The sequence below is a fragment of the Thamnophis sirtalis genome, unplaced genomic scaffold (assembly GCF_051295495.1).
Source record: "Thamnophis sirtalis isolate CommonGarterSnake01/CBP01778 unplaced genomic scaffold, rThaSir2_p1.2 scaffold_6, whole genome shotgun sequence".
NCBI classification, from domain to species: Eukaryota; Metazoa; Chordata; class Lepidosauria; order Squamata; family Natricidae; genus Thamnophis; species Thamnophis sirtalis.
This window is the reverse complement of record NW_028261386.1, coordinates 54654704-54673154: the sequence shown is the minus strand read 5'-3', so window position 1 is coordinate 54673154 and position 18451 is coordinate 54654704. Positions and strand designations below refer to the sequence as shown.

At 37.1% G+C, this 18451-nt stretch overlaps 1 protein-coding gene across 2 annotated transcripts; it reads right to left on the bottom strand.

Annotated features, from left to right (window-relative positions):
- Nucleotides 1–3494: 3494 nt before the first annotated feature.
- Nucleotides 3495–18435, bottom strand: SUPT7L (SPT7 like, STAGA complex subunit gamma). 2 transcript variants are annotated; one of them, XM_014057828.2, is made up of 5 exons: nucleotides 17967–18435; nucleotides 13382–14049; nucleotides 10230–10554; nucleotides 7891–8128; nucleotides 3495–4884 (listed from the first exon to the last, which is right to left on the bottom strand). In XM_014057828.2, the coding sequence occupies exons 2-5, from the start codon at nucleotides 13792–13794 to the stop codon at nucleotides 4619–4621; spliced, it is 1242 nt and encodes a 413-aa protein (XP_013913303.1). In that variant the 5' UTR covers nucleotides 13795–14049; nucleotides 17967–18435; the 3' UTR covers nucleotides 3495–4618. The 2 variants fall into 2 exon arrangements, with proteins under 2 accessions (XP_013913303.1, XP_013913305.1); XM_014057830.2 differs by having other exon boundaries at nucleotides 18194–18435.
- Nucleotides 18436–18451: the final 16 nt, after the last annotated feature.

The window sequence follows — 18451 nt, the reverse complement described above, 5'->3', positions numbered from 1 at the left end:
GGAGGTCGTGGCTACCCCAATCTGTCCATCTGTCCACACCACCTCTCCTGCTTATAGTACCCTTCTCGCTCGCTCCAGCTTGCACAGTCATCCCACACCTTCTACAGGGGCCCAAACAGTTTGAAATAGTTGTTAAGCAGAAGGGGTGAAAGCTACTCCGCCCTGAGGCATCCCACAAGTGAAGAATTGTAAGATCAATCTGTTCGCCCTTCCCCTGCCGCCATATCAAATTCAGCAAGTGATGTGACGTAGTTATCTCCTCTATCCTTTATTTTAAAATCTTGTGGTTGAAAAGGAATGAAATAATGGATCAGGACAGTGAATTCCAACTGAACGTGAGGAAATATTTCCAGTTTGACATTAAAAACAATTACCTAGAAATTTAAAAAGACAAACAGATCTTACAGATCACACATCTCCATTTCTATCTTGGGTCTGGTCCGAATACAGAAAATATAGATTAGTGCCTGCACAAACTATCTAAAGCTAGCTACTTTTCTCAGTCCTAATGATTAAATCCTTTTGTTTATATGACAGCTATAAGAATAACAAGTTTGGTTCTTAACAGAATCCCCATGACTTGTTAAGTCAGGATTGAAAATGTCAATTTTGCTTATAAATGTCAGTGAAAATTTATGGAACATCTCAAGAAATTTAAAAGCTTCCTTATACAAACAAAAACAACACAAAGCATACAAATGTCAGAAGAAGCACTTAGCAGGGAGGGAAGGAGATTTTATTCTATTATTATTCAAAAACAATACCTGTGTAGGTTGATGTATTTCTAACATCTATGCATAAATAGTCTTGTGGGAAAGAAAATCAATTCTACATCTCCCATTTAGCTACACTACAGAAGAAATGGAGATTTAAATTTCTACTGTATGTAAAAATGTGAAATATTTAAGTTTTCATTTTATTTAATATCTTATTTAATATTTATTTAAATAGCCAGCTACAAGATTGAAAACAAAAAAGCCTAACTTCACTCCAAAAATCATTTAAAAATACATACTGTATTTTTTGGACTATAAGACGCACTGGAGTAAAAGACGGACCAAGATTTTGAAGAGGTAATTTTTAAAAAAAAGGTTTTTCCCTTCCAGCCCCCAGGAGCACTCTGCAGGCCTCTCAAACCATCTGCACTCGTTTATTATGAAAAATGGGGCATGCAGAGAGCTTGAGAGTCCTGCAACGTGTTCCTGGGGGCTGGGGAGGGCAAAAATGAGCAAAAAATGGCCCATTTTTTTGCAAAAAACAGGGCGTGCAGAGGCTTTGGGGGGCTTGTAGAGTGTTTCTGGGGGCTGAGAAGGGCAAAAATGAGCAAAAAAGCAGCTTGTTTTTGCCTTCCCCAGCCCCTAGAAGTACTTTGCAGGCCTCCCAAACTCTCTGCATGTCCATTTTTGCGAAAAACAGGATGCGTGGGGGCAGGGTTTCGGGAAACCAAAAATGCTGTATTCAGTGTATAAGACGCACCCAGATTTTCTCCCTGGTTTTTGGGAGAAAAAAGTGTGTCTTATACTCCAAAAAATACGGTATATTGTATCATGCACTTGGGATCCAAAGAGCCATACCATTTCAATTACTATGATCATTACAAAGTGCTCATCTAGCGAGTTCATGTACTCTTGGCCCAATTGCCTGTGAGAACATTCAGATCTTTAAACCTTATGGAAGACCCACCAAGTCAGGGCCATCTGGATCTCTGGGAGAATGCTGTTCCTCAGGCAGCATACCAACAGAGAAGGCATTAATTACTTAAGATTATTTTATCTGATAGGACACGACAGACCATGCTAAATCTGTCAGTTCTGGCAGCAGAGATAAGTAGACCTGCAAATAACCTGGCCTTGCACCTAATATGTCTCTATGAGCAATAACCAATGCCTTGAATTTCATCTAGAAAGTCTTTGGGATCCAGTGCACCTTATGGAGCAGAGGTGTTACATGGATGCATTGTGAAATGCTCAGAACTGCTTGTGCTTTTGAATTCCGGACCAGCTGCAGCTCCAAAAACATGTCAAGGGCACACTCCATATAAAGCACATTACAAGAATCCCATTAGGAGAATGATCTAGAGATTGGCACACATGTTGAACCTGTGGAACAGATTATGGTTAGGGTTGCAAACCATTTTTTGGTATAAGAAAACAAGGCACATCAAATTGTACTAATGCACAGCATAGTTTTTTTTCTGGCCCATAAAACCACCAATCAATGCTTGTTAGCCATTATTTGTGCTGTTGTTGGGGACGACCTTTTCAGTCAGAGACTGCTTATTCCTTATTTTCAGACTCTGAGGGTCACGAGAGGAGAGAGAAGCATGGCAATAAACTGCATGTCTTCAAAGTTGGTACAGCGGACATTTTCCGCTCTTCCATTTTTAGGAATTTGGGAGTTTAAACAAAATAGGGATCTTGAAATCCCAGAAGCTTGGTGGAGTTATTTTTACTGGTTAAATTGTTTTACCATCAAATGTTCCCATTGAAGATCACCATTTTGCCTCTGGAATTTTGCAGGGTCTGAAAAGTTCCAGAAGCAGCAAAAAATGGATTTAGCCTATTGCAAGATTCTAGACAGTTGTGCATCGTTCAATGAAATAGTTCTTTACAATGAAAGTAAACAATATTGTGGCTTAATGTGTGGTCTCACAAAATGATACCAGACAGTGGTATTTCTATCTTACAGATTTAAGTTACTTGCACCATCATTCCTTCCCTTACAGAAAGAACAATTGTAGTTCTATGAGTAAAGTCTAACAAGAATTAAAAGAATCCTCAGCATTTCTGTAACCTACAGCTTCAGCAATTTTTAAAGATATTTATTGTGTTTAAGGCAGTATAAATCCTATCCATCCTTCTAAAGTAGATAACAAAAATCCCAGATAAGAGTACCTGCCAGGTTATATTTCGAACCTCAGACAATTGTGAGTTTTGATACAATTCAATAAGCACCATATTGACTGTCTATTCTTGCAGAGTTGTGAAGGAAGTAATAGATAAGAGTTTAATCCAGTCATTATCATCAACTTGGAAGCAGAAAGGCGGATTTATTGCAGATTAAGAGTTTTAGAAACTTCCAAGAAGGTAATTTCAGCATGAAATTTTCATGACCTCCCTCAGCCTATTCTTGCAGTATACATTCACCTTGTCCTTGCTTGCTCTGAAAACTTGCTTTATTAAAAGTTCCAGCACTCAAAAAAAGATCTTATAGAAATTATAAAAATATAATTTCAAAATGTATTTTAAGATAACAATTTTAAAAGTTTTTCCTTCCAGGATTTCCATTAAATATTTATTATTTTTATTAAATGAAACCTCTTACATAATTAGGAAGCATTCATTTCAAGTCCATTTTTAATTAAGCACTTCTTAAAATGTCAGTAGCTGAACAATAGCCTACACAAAATATTTAAGCCTTAAAGATTAATTTTTATCTGGTACAATAAAAAAAAGATTCTCGAAACCTCAAATCATAGGAAATCAAGCAAAATGTGATCAAAAATGGGAAATTTTATTTTAAAAAATGATGTCCAAGAGTAGGTTTAAAAAAAGCAATAATTAAAAGCATGTATCATACAAATCCTCCACAGATCAAATATATTTAGCATTGCGCATCAACGGTACAAACAAAAACTTATAAAGGAATAGTACATTATAATATAACTTCACTAAAAGTGGTTTTGAAGATGTCATATCTTTCAAAGTTTACTCCCAGCTGCATTCAATTTAGGTTCAATTATATATTCAGAGTGCAAGTAAAAAAGAATTAAGAAATAAGTCATAGGAGATTTGTATGCAGAGCTGGATGAATGTTCTGAGTAAATTGGCCTTCTGGACTAGCATAAAGAAAATAAAATTATGCACATTTTTTTTTTAAAAAAGTGCTTCATATAGTTCATAAAGTTCTTTTTACTGCAGCAATCATAGACCAAAGTAATATATGTACTATATAACAAAATATAAAAATATTAAAAACATAAAACAACATAGAAACCATAAATACATAAAATTCACTAGTTTGTATTAGTTTTAAATATGGTGAGTTAGTTCATTAAAAGGAAAAGCAGGTATCAGCCATGATTTTGAGCAAAAACCAATGGTAATAGTAATTATATTGGAACAAAAATTCTGTATTAAAAACCTGTTCTTCAAAGTATAAATTCATAGTCAAAAATGAAAAGTATAATATGTAACAAAAGTGAAATGGAATTTACGGATTTCCATTACGACGTAATACCTCATGCCTCTTCCATAGTTTCCACTCTTCAAGTTAAAGATAGTGTCAACACTTATTAAATTATTACCATTAATTCAATTTGCACCATTGCTTAAACTACTTAAAATCCGACTGACCAGAAACTACACTGGTTTACAAGATTCCATGGGTAATCAGAATTGATCTTTTTTCACCAAAAGCCACACCTCTTTTTTGCCAAAACTGTCACTGTAGGGTGTTTGCTCCACTGAAAGCCATCTAGACCTTCAGCTGGTGGAAAGTCTCTCAGGTAGAACGGTAATCACAACCTGCCAAATCCATCAACTCAAACATTATTTTCTTGATAACAGTCCAATTTTTTCTGAATTAGTTCACATTCTCAGAACTTCCCAGCTATAATTCACATCTTCTTCATCTTCTTTTTGCTGCGTTGGTTGAAAACCGGTGAAGAGCCCATCAAACTATCAGCGGAATGAGAACCGTAACTGCTTTCAGAACCATTTGGGCTCTGTGGCATCCCAGCTTCACTCATACCTGACATTGGCTCCTCAAATACATCACCACCTAGGACTCCATGGTGTCCGTGAACGTTACCTTCTTCATTCTCTTGTGGTTCCATTTTTACTGGGGCCAAGTTCCAAAGAGGAGAAGTGTTCACCTCACCACCTGGAAGAGGGAGGGAGTGAAGGAGAGAGGGAGGGAGGGAGGGAGGGAGGGAGGGAGGGAGGGAGGGAGGGAGGGAGGGAGAGGGAGAAATGGAGGGAAGGAGGAAGGAAAGGCTTTCTTATCAATCAGTAAAAGATGCAAAACTGAAAATCTTCAGAATGGTCCTAAAACATGCCCACGTTGTATCACTTTAATATATTAAATAAATGTATCCAAATAGTACAATGCAGAGGATTAGTTGCAACCATAACAAGGGCCATCTAATGAAAACAAGGATCAAGAAAAAAAAAAGAACTTCTACATGTTTAATAATCATTAATCTACTATTGGATAATTATATTTAATATAGTGCCAACATATTAACATCAAACACTCACATCAAGCAATCTGTGAATAGCTCCCAAATGATCCAGGAATACTTGGCTGCACCATTTCCCTCAGAGTACATTTTTAAGGCATTATAGAAAACTCAGTGTCAACTTTAGCAACCCTACAGCTGGATTCTCTCCAAAAAAATATTTAGACCAGCAGTCACCAACCTTTCCAGTTTGGTGGCCCAGCCCAGCGTGATAGGAGGGGTGAGTGGCAGGCACAGGCAGCTCCATTTCTGAGACTATCGTGTGCACCCTCGTCTTACACAAATGGTGCTTCGCAAGCAAATGGAAGGAGCTTGCACTCACACACAAAGTGAGCTCCATTTGCACAAATAGTGTTTCACACATGGATGCAAGCGCCCTCCGCTTGCACAAGTGAGCTTTGCGTGCATGTGCTTGCCCATTTTTCCCACGGCCTGGTTTGGAACAGTCTATGGCCCAGTAGTGGGCCATGGCCTGAGGGTTGGGGACCTCTAGTTTAGACATCCCTGGTTAAATTAAAATTTTCAATGCATTTCTAAGAAAACAGAAGATGACATTATTTCTGCATCATACAGTGTAAACCATAACGTCTTCCCCATATTTGCATGCATGCTTGAATGTGTATTTGAACGCTTAAGACTGAAAGTACAAATACTTCTGATCATTTTTCACACTTACAACCATTGCAGCATTCCCATGGTCACATGATCAAAATTTGGGCCCTAACTTAAAATTTGTTACTAACTTAACAACTGCAGTGATTCCCTTAACGGCTATGGCAAGAAATGTCTTAAAATAGGGTAAAATTCATTTAAGAACTCTTCTTAGGAACAGAAATTTTGGGCTCAATTGTGATTTTAAGTCAAGGACTGTCTGTAAATCATATTACAGCTTAGTTTCTGTGTTAAGGCAGCCTAAGCAGTTATTTTAAAGTGTGTTGCTTATAAGTACAAGAAATGGACAGATGGCAAGTATTCTGAGCCAGCAAGCATTAAAATCCAAATCACAACTCCTTAGGGCTTAAAAAATTATAAAGACATAGCATTTGTTAACATCCAATTTCCAAGCTAAGTTTATCTAACACTAGAAATTTAATTCGGCTAGAAGCGAATTTAACATTTTAAGGGCCAGTTCACAAAAGATACCATTAGCAATTTCCTTCAGTTGAGCTGTAGGGTTGTTTTTCCTAGCTGTTTTAATTAGAAAAGTGATTATTGACTTTGTCCTCTAACCTTGCCTTTACCTTCCAAAAATAAATAACATTTCAAGGCTTAATAGACAAGCTAGTGTGACAAATGATAAAACTGCTACATTGATATCCCAGTATCTCCTTTCTAACAGCACCACAATATAGTCACAACCTTCAGCTAGAACTGGAGAACCCAGAGTTATCAAAGTCCCAAAATGTACCAAAATGCCCATGGACATCTCATTTTTTAATATAATACAAAAGTATGTCAATTTGTTTTACTCAAAAAATTAAACGCTGAAATGCCAGAGAGCAAAGCACAACTTCTATTATATATATTTTTCAAAATGCATCTAGGCTTCATATTGGACCCATGAACTTTCTTAAAAGATAAAATTAAGGAGTGCCTGCAGCCTGGACCTTTGAAGTTTCGCCATTTGTTCATGCCAAGTGCAAAAATAAGATGGAATAAGATGATCTGGCTAGATGGCCCAGTAGAGATGGCAATAGGAAGGACAAGACAACTGATAGTCTTTATAACTAGTGGTGTTACTATAGCAGCCATTTTGTGAAAGTACCCCAAAAACTTCAGGCTTTGAATTTGGGTATCATTCTGATAGATCCGTGATGGCGAACCTATGGTGGAGCCATATTTGGTGGCACGCCAGGTGTCAGCTCCAGCTAATTTTTCACATTTACGGAGGGGAAGGGGAGGCCATTTTCTCCCTCTCCGAGCTTCAGAAAAGCCTCCAGAGGCTGGGGAGGATGAAAAACAGCCCCAACTGGGAAATCGGAAGTTCAGAAACGATCCGCTTCTGGAGGTTCTCCGGGGAGCCGGGGAGGCTGTTTTCACCCTCCCCAGTCTTCAGGAAAGCCTTCGGAGTCTGGGGAGGGGTCACGCATGCATGTGCATCGGGGGTCGTACGAGCATGTGCAGATGGGCAGGGATATTGAGTGGGCACGCAGGCGCACAATTTTGCCACACCGTAAGAAAAAGGTTCGCCATCACTGTGATAGATGATCCCAACTTAAACAAATAAAGTATATTTTTGTAATAAAAATCAACCCTATTTCCATACACTGGAAATACTTATCCATAAAGTAACAGAGCTGTCAGGTCTTCTCCACCGTAGCCCACCCATTCCTCTAGAATAGCATCTTCTTTGATATTAAACTGGCACAAACCTGTTGTGGTTTAACAAATCTACTAAAACATGGCTGTTTCACAAGGCCTTTGAGAATGAAGACTGAGCCCCTCCTACGGTAAAAAGTTATTCAGTTTTGTATAGCATTGTAGATTTTTGTTCCTTAATATGGTATGATAGGTGAGGAATTTTTCCCATTGTGTTTATTGTTTTCCTTTTTTTACTATAAATTAGGAGCATAGAGTACTTAGAAATAGTTGTGATTGATGCAAGGTATAAGTCTGCGAAAAATAAATAAAAATAAAATAATATGTACCAGAAGTTTGCGGCGAGGCCTCAGTTTCCATGTTGGATGAAAAGCGTTCACTCTGAGCTCCAAGGACTCCAACAGGCAAGGACTGGTCTCCAGATGCAAGATCCCCCTCCAGCTCCTCACTCATAGGAAATGTGATGTCACTAACAGGTTCTTCCTTGATTTTCAAAGGTTTCAAATCTTCTGCTGCCTTCTCAGGGTTTACAAGCTTTTCATACTCCTCAGAGAGTTGCTTGCTAACCTGGAGTAAGAAAGAACAGCCTGATTGCAATCAATTGTTAGATACACGAAGTATAACACAGCTACTGCCTCTGTGACAAATCAACCCTCATGAAGATGTCATTTTCATCACCAAGCCCCCAACTTTTTTTCTGTCAGACTTGCTTGGATCTTATAAACAGAGAAGCAGAGGCTTCATTCACCCAGCACACTAAGCCATAACATTGCTTCTTTCTCTGAGGCTATATGTATTCATGGGAACTTGGCTCTTGTGATGTATATGCTATGGTTCATGACCAGCCAATTCAAGTTTATCCATTCTTGATTAAGGAAACCAGGTTTAGCACAGCGAACAAACCACATCATTTGTGTCTTGATGCAATTAATCCCTGGCTCCTGGATTGCACAAATGCACAGTTCAGATAGGCGTGATATATATTTCACCTTTTCACTGAATTCATTGTCAGAACAAACTACATAAGATGGATAATTATTTTTCAAATGTATTATTTTCCAAAAAGTAACTAAATAGTCCCAAGAGCTCACAAAAAATATGTTTATTCTACTGAATTATGCATGTATAATTTACTTTTTAAAAGTCTTCTGATTCCAAAGAAGACAACAAAAGTCCCCCAAATTCAGCCTTGCTTTTCCATTGATGTCACAATGCCATTGCCATACAATTGCCAGCCTTTAAGGCCAAGCAATTCATTTTTAAAAGTGCATATCCTGGCTTTGAAAAGGTTGCCTAACTTGGCTGATGATTTTGTTTCTTTTGTAACATTTAGACAGTATGTTACAATTCCATTATTGGAATCATATTTGAGATTCAAGTCAGATGCTTTTGATTTGATCTGATGTTACCTAAGCAGCATTGGGGGGGGGGGGGTGTTGGTCTTCAAAATGGTTCTTTTTCTTCTCCTCAATTCCAAACACGGATAAATATGCTAAGATCCCAAAACAGAAATCTCAAGTCTTGGGATGATAAGTCATCAGGCATCTACATTTTACCCTTATAATGGAGATTCTTGCAGAGAGGAGCAAATAAATCAGGAAAGAACACAAATGCAATATTTCATAAACAGTCCTTTGATTATAAATGGCTTATAAGGTGCAGACTGAACTCATACATTAAAACATGTATATAGTCTCCCATCTTACACCAAACTCTGGCCAACTCACTTCTTTCACGTATTGACTTGATTTAGCAATCTAGAAAATAAATGCTAAATAATAGGAAATCCTGAAAGCAGACATGTTACCGCCTCTAACAAAAATCCCAATTTGAAATGAGGAAAAGCCCCATAAAGGCATCAAATACTTATGCTTGTCCTGAGAAATGCATCATTTTAAGTTTCCAATAAGTTGTCTTGGGTAATATCAAAGAATTTCAATGTCTGTACCAGGGCTGTTTTGGGAGAACCAATTCTCAACTTCATGCTCGCCCACTATATTTTAGTTAGAAAATATGGGGTTCTCCAAATTTAACAGACCTGTTTACATTCATTGTCACTCCCCCACCAGAATCCAGAATGAGCCTGGGGCAGTCACTCTCTCTGAGTCCTGGGAAGGAGGCCAGGGTAAGCCACATCTGAAAAATCTTGCCAAGAAAACGGTCAAAAACTGACTTGAAGGCACAAAAACAACCATTCTGGAAAACATTGTTATTACTTCGTGTTATAGCTGAATCATTCCCTAATCAAGTCAAAATTGGAAGTGCATAACTTAATCTTCAGGAATAGAAAATGTCTGTTCTGAGAACTGCTGTCAGAAGTGGCACAATGACTACATGGTTCTATTCCTTCTTCAAGATTGTTTCCAGACAGTAGCATAAGGATATATGCTCACCCCAGAACAACAAAGAAATCCATATCTCATGTTTATCAATATCTACATCAAGCCACTTGAGGAAGATGGACTGTGGGAGCAAGGGGACAGTAGTATACAAACTCTCTTTTTCCATTCCATATATAATGGATGAGGCACTTTAGTTATCTAAACAGTATATAGGAGTATACTATAAAAGAGTCAAATAAAATTCATGTGAACAAGATGAGGTGTTATTGCTGACATATTCAAAGACATTTACTCTGATGAGTATCAGTTCACTTGTCTTTCCTCACCTGTAGCACATAGCTATGATAGTCTTTAATTCGATGTTGCCAAAACCTCTGCAGAGAGAGCACGCTGCCAATGCCCACTTCATGGAAGACCTGTTCCATAACATCTGGGAAAGGGGTCTGTCCAAGCCGAGCTTCTCTATCCACAGCACAACGCAGAAGTTTGGCGAACTTCAAGCAGTATTCATGAGCGATATCTGTCAGAGTCTCCAGAACACTTTCGTGGGCACATTCAAAGCCAGCATGAGCTAAAATGGTAGCTATAGATTGATACAGAAGCTGGCGGCAAGAGGTCCAACTCAACTCTATTACTGGCTCTCCTTTGCCTCTAAAATCAGATAATTATTTATTTATTTATTGAATTTAGATTGCCGCCTATTCGCCCATGGTGACTCAAGGCAGCTTACAGAATATAAAACATTTAAACATTTATACAAAATATAAACATTTAAAACAATAAAACTAATAAAAAGAATCAAATAAATTAATATAGTATAATATAATAAAATCACCCCGCACCCACCCCACCCTGGTGACAGCAGATCACAAGAGCCATTTAATGGGCTCCATCCCGCTCTGGGTTCCCCAGGCCCGCTGGCAGAACTAGGTTTTCAGTGCCTAGTTAGAGGTACTGTGGGGAGTTAGAGTGAATTAGAGAATTAGAATTAGAGTGCGGGGGTCATTCTAAACTCTTGCGGAATGATGTTCCAGAGAGAGGGAGCCACCATGGAGAAGGCCCTTCTTTTGGGTCCCACCAGGTGTATCTCCCTCAGGGATGGATAATGTACAATAACAATGAAAATGAAAGACAGAAATCATGCTGATGTGTTCAGAACAATTATTTGAAGCATATAAAGTTGGAATACCTAGCTATATACACAAAAAATATCCCTGATTTCATAATTACATTTTTTGAAATAAAAATATACAATAAAAAGAATGCCGTTGCAAAAAAAAAATCAGAGTTAACAGTGTTTACTTTAAAACATCATATGCAACTTTTTATATTTTAGCTCAAAGCAACATATTCATATTAATTACAAGATATTAATTATCCGTGCTATAAGAGTCAGTATGGCTAAAGTTAAATAATGAATATTTGTAGTATTTACTCCAAGTTTACTTCTTAAATATGTCAAAGCTATTAGATTAAGATTCCCTAAAATTGACATTCATGAAAATAACTACAGAACCTTATAAAGAATCTCCATTCTACTAAAGACTAAGATCTTGTAGTTTTTACAGATCATATTCTGGAAAATAAAATCAGCTTCTGTTTAACCTTAACTATAGATCAAGCAAACAGTAAGAAAAACTTCAATTCTGTGAACATTTTATATTTTTAAAATTTTTGACAGTCTAATAACATACAGAGAACTGATAAATCTAATTTTTCTGTTCAGATCCCCAAAACCTGATTAACCAAACTACAATATAGAATTATAATGGTAAAATACAAAGTTGCAACATAAATCCCTCAAGCTCAATATAGCATAAATCTGCCTTGCTTAACTTAGTGTCTCCCTTAGAGCATCCTTCATCCTTGGTTAGTATCCTCCAAGACATCTGGAAGGCATCAGATTCAAGCAAATTGAGGAATATCTCTTGAGATTTAAATGGGTTTGGTTTTTTTTTGCAATCCTACCAAACCTGCACTTGATGCCTTTTCTGTGTAATTCATGTTCTATTAAGTTGGTATTCCTCATGCTGCAGACAGCTCTGAACAGTAGAATATTAGCATCTCCCTATTCTTTCCTGACTGAGAGATTATATACTTCCAAAACAACCACACATCTGATAAGCTAAATAAACCAAACATGGCTTAGTATTAGTGAAATTTCAGACATTACATAATGGGTCATTTTTTTTCATCACTATCCATTAAACATTCTCAGAGGAAGTGATATGAAACCCTATCACAAAGCAACTTTAAGTAGCAGATTCCAATGGTCTATTCCCCATTTAATAAGTGCATGATGATGAAGGAATTTGGGCTGATTTGACAATGAAGAAAAAGCTGAGGTCCATTCAAATAAAATCATAGGCTGAACCTATTGGCCACTTCAAAGATAAATGATAGTTTGAAAACAGGTCCAGGAAAGCAAAGATGGCTTTCTTACAATTGCTTCTATTTTATAAAACATTACACCTGCTGGGTTGTATTTTCGAGGCAGTGAAGTGTAACAAAAATCCATTTCCTGATACAAAATTCCTTCCAGATAAAACAAAGAATGATGCTAGTAAATTATAAAAAAGATTGCCTAGCATCCAGTATTCAAAAATAGAAAAGCTTGTTCTCTACCTTTTCTGATTTTGATCTAGCAATACCAATTCCTTTCCTAATTACCTTTTGCTTTTGCTTTGAAATTTGCAGCAGGTGCCACCCTTAAATATTGTCATCAGTGACAGCCAGGCATTTTTCACTAGTTCTAATACAGTATTCTGAGACTCTAGCAATCTCAGAATACATAGACAATTTACTGTGCTGGTTCAAAAAAATAAGAGGCAGCAGTTCATTGGCAGATTGCTATAGAATATGGGACAGAATAAAACAACACATGATATGATTAATCCATTACAGCCTAAGACCCCAGGATATTAAACAGAAATGGGATTCTGGGCAGAGATTTGAAGTGGTGAGGTGTCCCAAACCTGCCATGCTTAGTTCTTGATATTCCATCTTATAAAGGTTAGTTATTTCTGAATGACTGCCATAGATTAAAATTAATCATATGAAATAGAGATGTCAAATTGGCAGCCCACAAGCTGGATGCGTCACATGCAAGTCACACCCACCCAAACTCCACAAATGGGAAAAATGTCATGAAACATCACATGATGGCAATGTGATATGGCGAGTTTGACACCTGTGATATGAAAGGTAAATATGGTATTTTGAGTGATTTCAAAAATAGACTATATCCATACAGCAAAAGCCTTTCACACCTATAATGAACAAATAGGTCAATTCTGTATCTTTGTAGATTTACTTAAGGGACCAGAATCCAGCAGCGGATCATTTCACAAGAAAAGACTTGTTTAAAATTAAGATAATGGAAATGTAAGAGGAAATGGTATTGAGCACAGTGAAATGTAAACTTCAGATTTGTACAGCCTAATCCAATGGTCACCATACCAAAGATCTCACAACATACCTGTAAAAGTCACTTTCTGGATCACTGTGCCTCAACTGGAATGGCATATTGGGTGTTTTACTATCCAAAGTAAGCAAGTCATCAGGGAGAGGTGGAGACCCAGGACAAGTTGGCAAAGACTCACTTCCTTCCATCTTGATACCCTCCAGTTGTTGTTGGTTCTGAGTCTGGGCCGTGGCAATGAGACTACGCAACCTCCTGTTATGTTGGATTAGCTGGACCGTATGAATGGTGAGGCTACAGGGCTCTGAAGGACTATCAAGCGTGGTTGTGGGCTTAGACTTGTTAGCCGAAGGTTGATGCAATGGAGGATCCTGGACCTCTACAGTGCGGAACTCCCGCTGAAGCAAGTCAAAAGAGCTGCGGTTGGTCTGACTGGAGGAAACAGGGATCTCACCCCAGTAGCGGAGCATCTTTTTAACTGGTTGACCAAATAGAATATATTCAGATAATATTTCAGATAACAAAGTAATTGCCCTTTGAAGAGCACTGACTCTGTAGTATCCTTGTGAAAAGTTACTTTTTTTGGATTTGGCAAATTGTGAGGAGCAGGGAATCTAAAAATGTACTATTGTGTTCTCATTGCAGCTGAAGGGTTCATTGAGTAATACAGTCAATTTAAATTAACTTAGCAACATCTTCTTTAAGAAGTAACTTTCATAGTAACCCTAGAAGGGAATTAAAAAAAAAGAAATTGGCAAAAAAGTTATAGTTTCTGTCTCACAAAAAATCCATGAGTTTATATCAAACCTAGAGACAAAACAAAGTAACTGTAGCCTTTTATATTTTTGAAGGAACGATTGCTGTAGGGGTTTTTAATCTGAATAATCTTTGGTGCAAAAGAAAAAGAAACATCTCACTACTATATTTAGCAAGGGGGGGAGGGAAATTTTGTTCTTAAATGTTCTTGTTGAAGATTTCAAGATGATCCAATTTTAATTCTAATACAAAAGAGATGATAAAAATATAAACATGGCAAAGGTTATATGTCATAATACATTTGTCCACTTTGTCAATCCTAAAATTGCCACAACTAAAACTAATCTGGAGATTGCCCTTTATGTCTATCCTACAAATGCAAACATGTAGCATATGTGGCTATATTTGTGTCTGTATGTATACTTGAAAGAAGCCATGTCCCAAAATTATATAATGTAATTAAGTATTTTAGCTTTGGATATAACTACTTTTTCTCACATAGAAAATCCAGTTATGCAAATACTCATGCAAGTAGAGGGAAGGAGGGAGGGAGGGAGGGAGAGAGAGTGAGAGAGAGAGAGGAGAGAGAGAATGAGAATCTCCCTCCTTCCAGCAAAAACAGCAACAAAGAAGAAATGAAACAGATGGAAACTGGGCAAAGTTAAAGGGCAACTGTATTGCAAGGAGGAAAACTAATTTACCAGAAAAGTAAAGAGAGAGAAGCTTTATTCAGATATTACAAAAGAGTGATATTCACTAGGCAAAAAAATGCCTTCCAAGCAACAACTAATCTTCAAAGTTACCACACTTTTTAACAAATATTCTAACAGAAATGTGTCCCTTTGGCATTCATAGAATATCTTCTATTCTTAGAAAATGGATGAAGAGACTCCAAGATTGCAAATGTATCCATAAACATAACAGCAGGGAGTAGAAAGATCAGAGGAAAAGGCATTGTGAAATCTTAAATGGAATGAAGATGGTGCTATTAGGAATAATTGCCACATTTAGATAATAGGAAAATAGTTTTCCCCATGTCATTACTTTGAAGGAGGTGGGTATTTTCTTACCTTCTCTAAGAAAATTTAAAAAATTAAATATAAAGTTGTTTTTAATCTCATTCTTCATAGTGCAAACTATAAGATAAATCTGAAATATTTTGCATAAATAATATGAAGGCAGGAATCAATGGTGAAAACCCTGATGATTGAAAAAAAATCAAATGTAGCCTTAAAAAGACTGACAGAAAACCAGGTATACTATGACTAATTATAAAAGCAAGAACTTATAAGAATGTAAAGAAGTAGCTACCAAGAGACAATCTAAGCAAACTGATATCCTAGTCCCAAAGATTCACAAGTAAGTGAACTACTGAACAATGTTACTAATTTTAGATCCCAAGACATAAATTATTTATTTATTCCATTGTTAAATGTTTAATTTGAAATGTGCTTTATTTTTATTATGCTAATCTTCATGTTTCCAATTTTGTTGTATTTATTTTGTACAATGACAATAAAGTGTGTGTGGGGGGCTTTATAAATTAGATTGTATTTTCCCCAATTAATAGCCTTGGTAGGTCTAAAATTGTACATCTTGTTTTAAAAGCATGAAATCTGACACAAATATAGTGATGTCTGCCCTTCTGAAAGCAAAAGAACCACCTTATTATGAATTTTAACTAATATTAAATACAAAATATTCTATGAACACAGGAAAGATTGTTCCCAAACAGCATACTTTGCATGTTCTTTATTAAGACATGGAAGCAGAAAATATTTCTAAGAGAACTAAGTCCTGTAGATTAGATTTGAGGAGAAAGTTAACTCTCAACATTAACCAAAGCAAATAAGGTCAAAATTAACATCTATCAGATGTTTAAAAAGCACATGAATCAGTCTCTGTTTTTTCCATAATTATTATGTAACTTTCAATAGCTTGTAGTCTCCGTTCATGGAGCTTCTTGCTGCAAAATCATCTTTAACTTTTGTAAGATGAAGGAATAACAGTGAAAGAAAGTGAATCTGCACCTAACAATCCTTACTTTCCCTTTTTTATGCAAATCATTTATTTTTTATTTATTTGTATCCTATCTTTATTAGTTCTACAAATAAGGTGGCAAACATACCCAACAGACCTTCGTCCTCCTATTTTCTTCACAATAACAACCTTATGAAGTGGATTGGGCTGAGAGTGAATGATTGGCTCAATGTCACCCAGCTAGCTTTCATACCAAAGGTAGGACTGGAACACATGATTTCTAGCTTGGTGCCTTAACTACTAGATGAAACTGGCTCCCTTTAGGATTTATAATTTATAACCTAAAAATGCTAGAGGAATTTCAAAAAGCCAATCAGAAGCCTTTGTTTGTCCTACAGTGCTATTATTAATTGAACAGGATACAATTCTGAGGAATGAATTATAAGCTTCAGAAAGAAGAAAACATCTCTAGCTTTCTAGATTAGGCTTATTCATGAAGTAAAGATCTGTATAAGGATTTTTTAAATGTCGGTATAGGGATAGGACTTTTTTTGGTGCCAATCAAGCAAATGCTGCTTTATACAAATATCAATTGCTCAGGTAGTAGTAGAAGACCCTGTTATAACATACTATTTCTGTACTACTGTCAAGAAAATTGCAGGGATATCTCCATGAAGCCACCAGCTAAATAAACTTGACCTTTTAATACAGACCCACAACAAAATATTTCATGTTTATTTTGAACTTATTCACATTGTCATTTATATTAGAACAGCAAGAGCAGGTAATCCTCGAATTACAACCACAATTGGGACCAGTCTTTCTGTTGCTAAGCATTGTGGTTAATAAAGTAAGTTGTGACCAATTTTATAATCTTTTTTGCCATGGTTGTTAAGGAATCACTGCAGTCATTAAGTGATGAAAGCTGGCTGGGAAGATCACAAATGGTCATCGCATGACTCCAGGATGCTGCAATTATCATAAATACATGTCGATTGCCAAGCATCCAAAAATTGATCACATGATCCAAAGAATGCTATGAAGACGGACAAGTAAGGCTTGGTAAATTTTTTTTTTCAGTGTCATTGTAACATTGAACAATTGCTAAATGAATGGTTGTTAAGTCAAGAACTATCTGTAATATAAATCTATTTCTAACTAGTAAAGTATTGGTGCTTATGATATATAGTCAAATAGTTATTATGCTTATTTTTATTACATGAGATCTATACTCCTTAAATGTTTTTATATTTCATGTTTTTATCCTTTTAACTGTACACCATCCAGAGTCACTCTAAAAGTGAGATGGGCAGTATCATATAGGTTCCATGGCCTGCAAATAGACAAAACAACTTATCAACAGTGGACATATTTTGTTCTTCTTGTTCACATTTATGACTGGGTTCTAACTAGCATATGATTGCTTTTAGCCTTGATTAACTCTCCACATATTGTAGATGAAAGCATTTCTATTCCAGACAGCTCTAGCTCTTAAAGTTGCCTAAGATCCATTACCAAAGCAATGAGAAGTAAAACACTGTATAGGTCCAAACAAGGAAGGAGGAATGCAGAAATAACACAGACGTTTTAATTGGCATAATCTAAGAGAGATGGTAAATCAAAAGGAAAACCAGAAGTTTCTGTTACTATAGTCAAACTTAATAAAAGTAGTCTTAGTCTCAATATGAATGTCTTGGTCTGATCTTAGATCAAGTTGATCTTGGGGTCATTTTAGGGCTGACGGGGATTTGACTAAAATCCTATCCACACTCCTCTGGAGGTAAAGGCCACTGAACACCATAGGATTGAATACGTGCGGTCAAATTTATAATGCAGAACTAGTTTTGCCTACAACCTGGTGCCTTTAGCAGCCATGGTTTCTGTAAATGTCAATATCAGCACATACCCGATGGGCGCATCAGATTGGAGAAAAGTTGGTGCACAGGATTTCATCCCGAAAAAAAGAAGCTCGCACAGCCGCCTCATATCCAAATTCTCCCCCTTTCCTTTGTTGAGTCACCACAGGGAGGGTTGTATACCCATTGAGTGCGATTGTATGGGTTTGAGATTTCAACGCATCTCCCCGGCATCCCAACTTAATCGTAGCAACAATGTGTCCTCGCGCGGCCTTACCGTCCCAAAGACTTTCAGTACCCGCAAGGCTCGACCAAACCGGATTCAGGAAGTCCCCAGCCTCAGGAATCCCCCCCCAAGGCCTAGCTTGATGATACTTTTTGGGGGGGAGGGGATACCAAATACCGTCCAGAGGTTTGCCCTGAAAATCACGGCCGCATCCCTTTTTCTTTCCGCTCGCCCGCTTTCCCTCCGCGGCAGCCTGAAAGGGGCACCACCCCTTCAAAGAAGGGCCGCTTTTCCCGGAACTGAAGCACC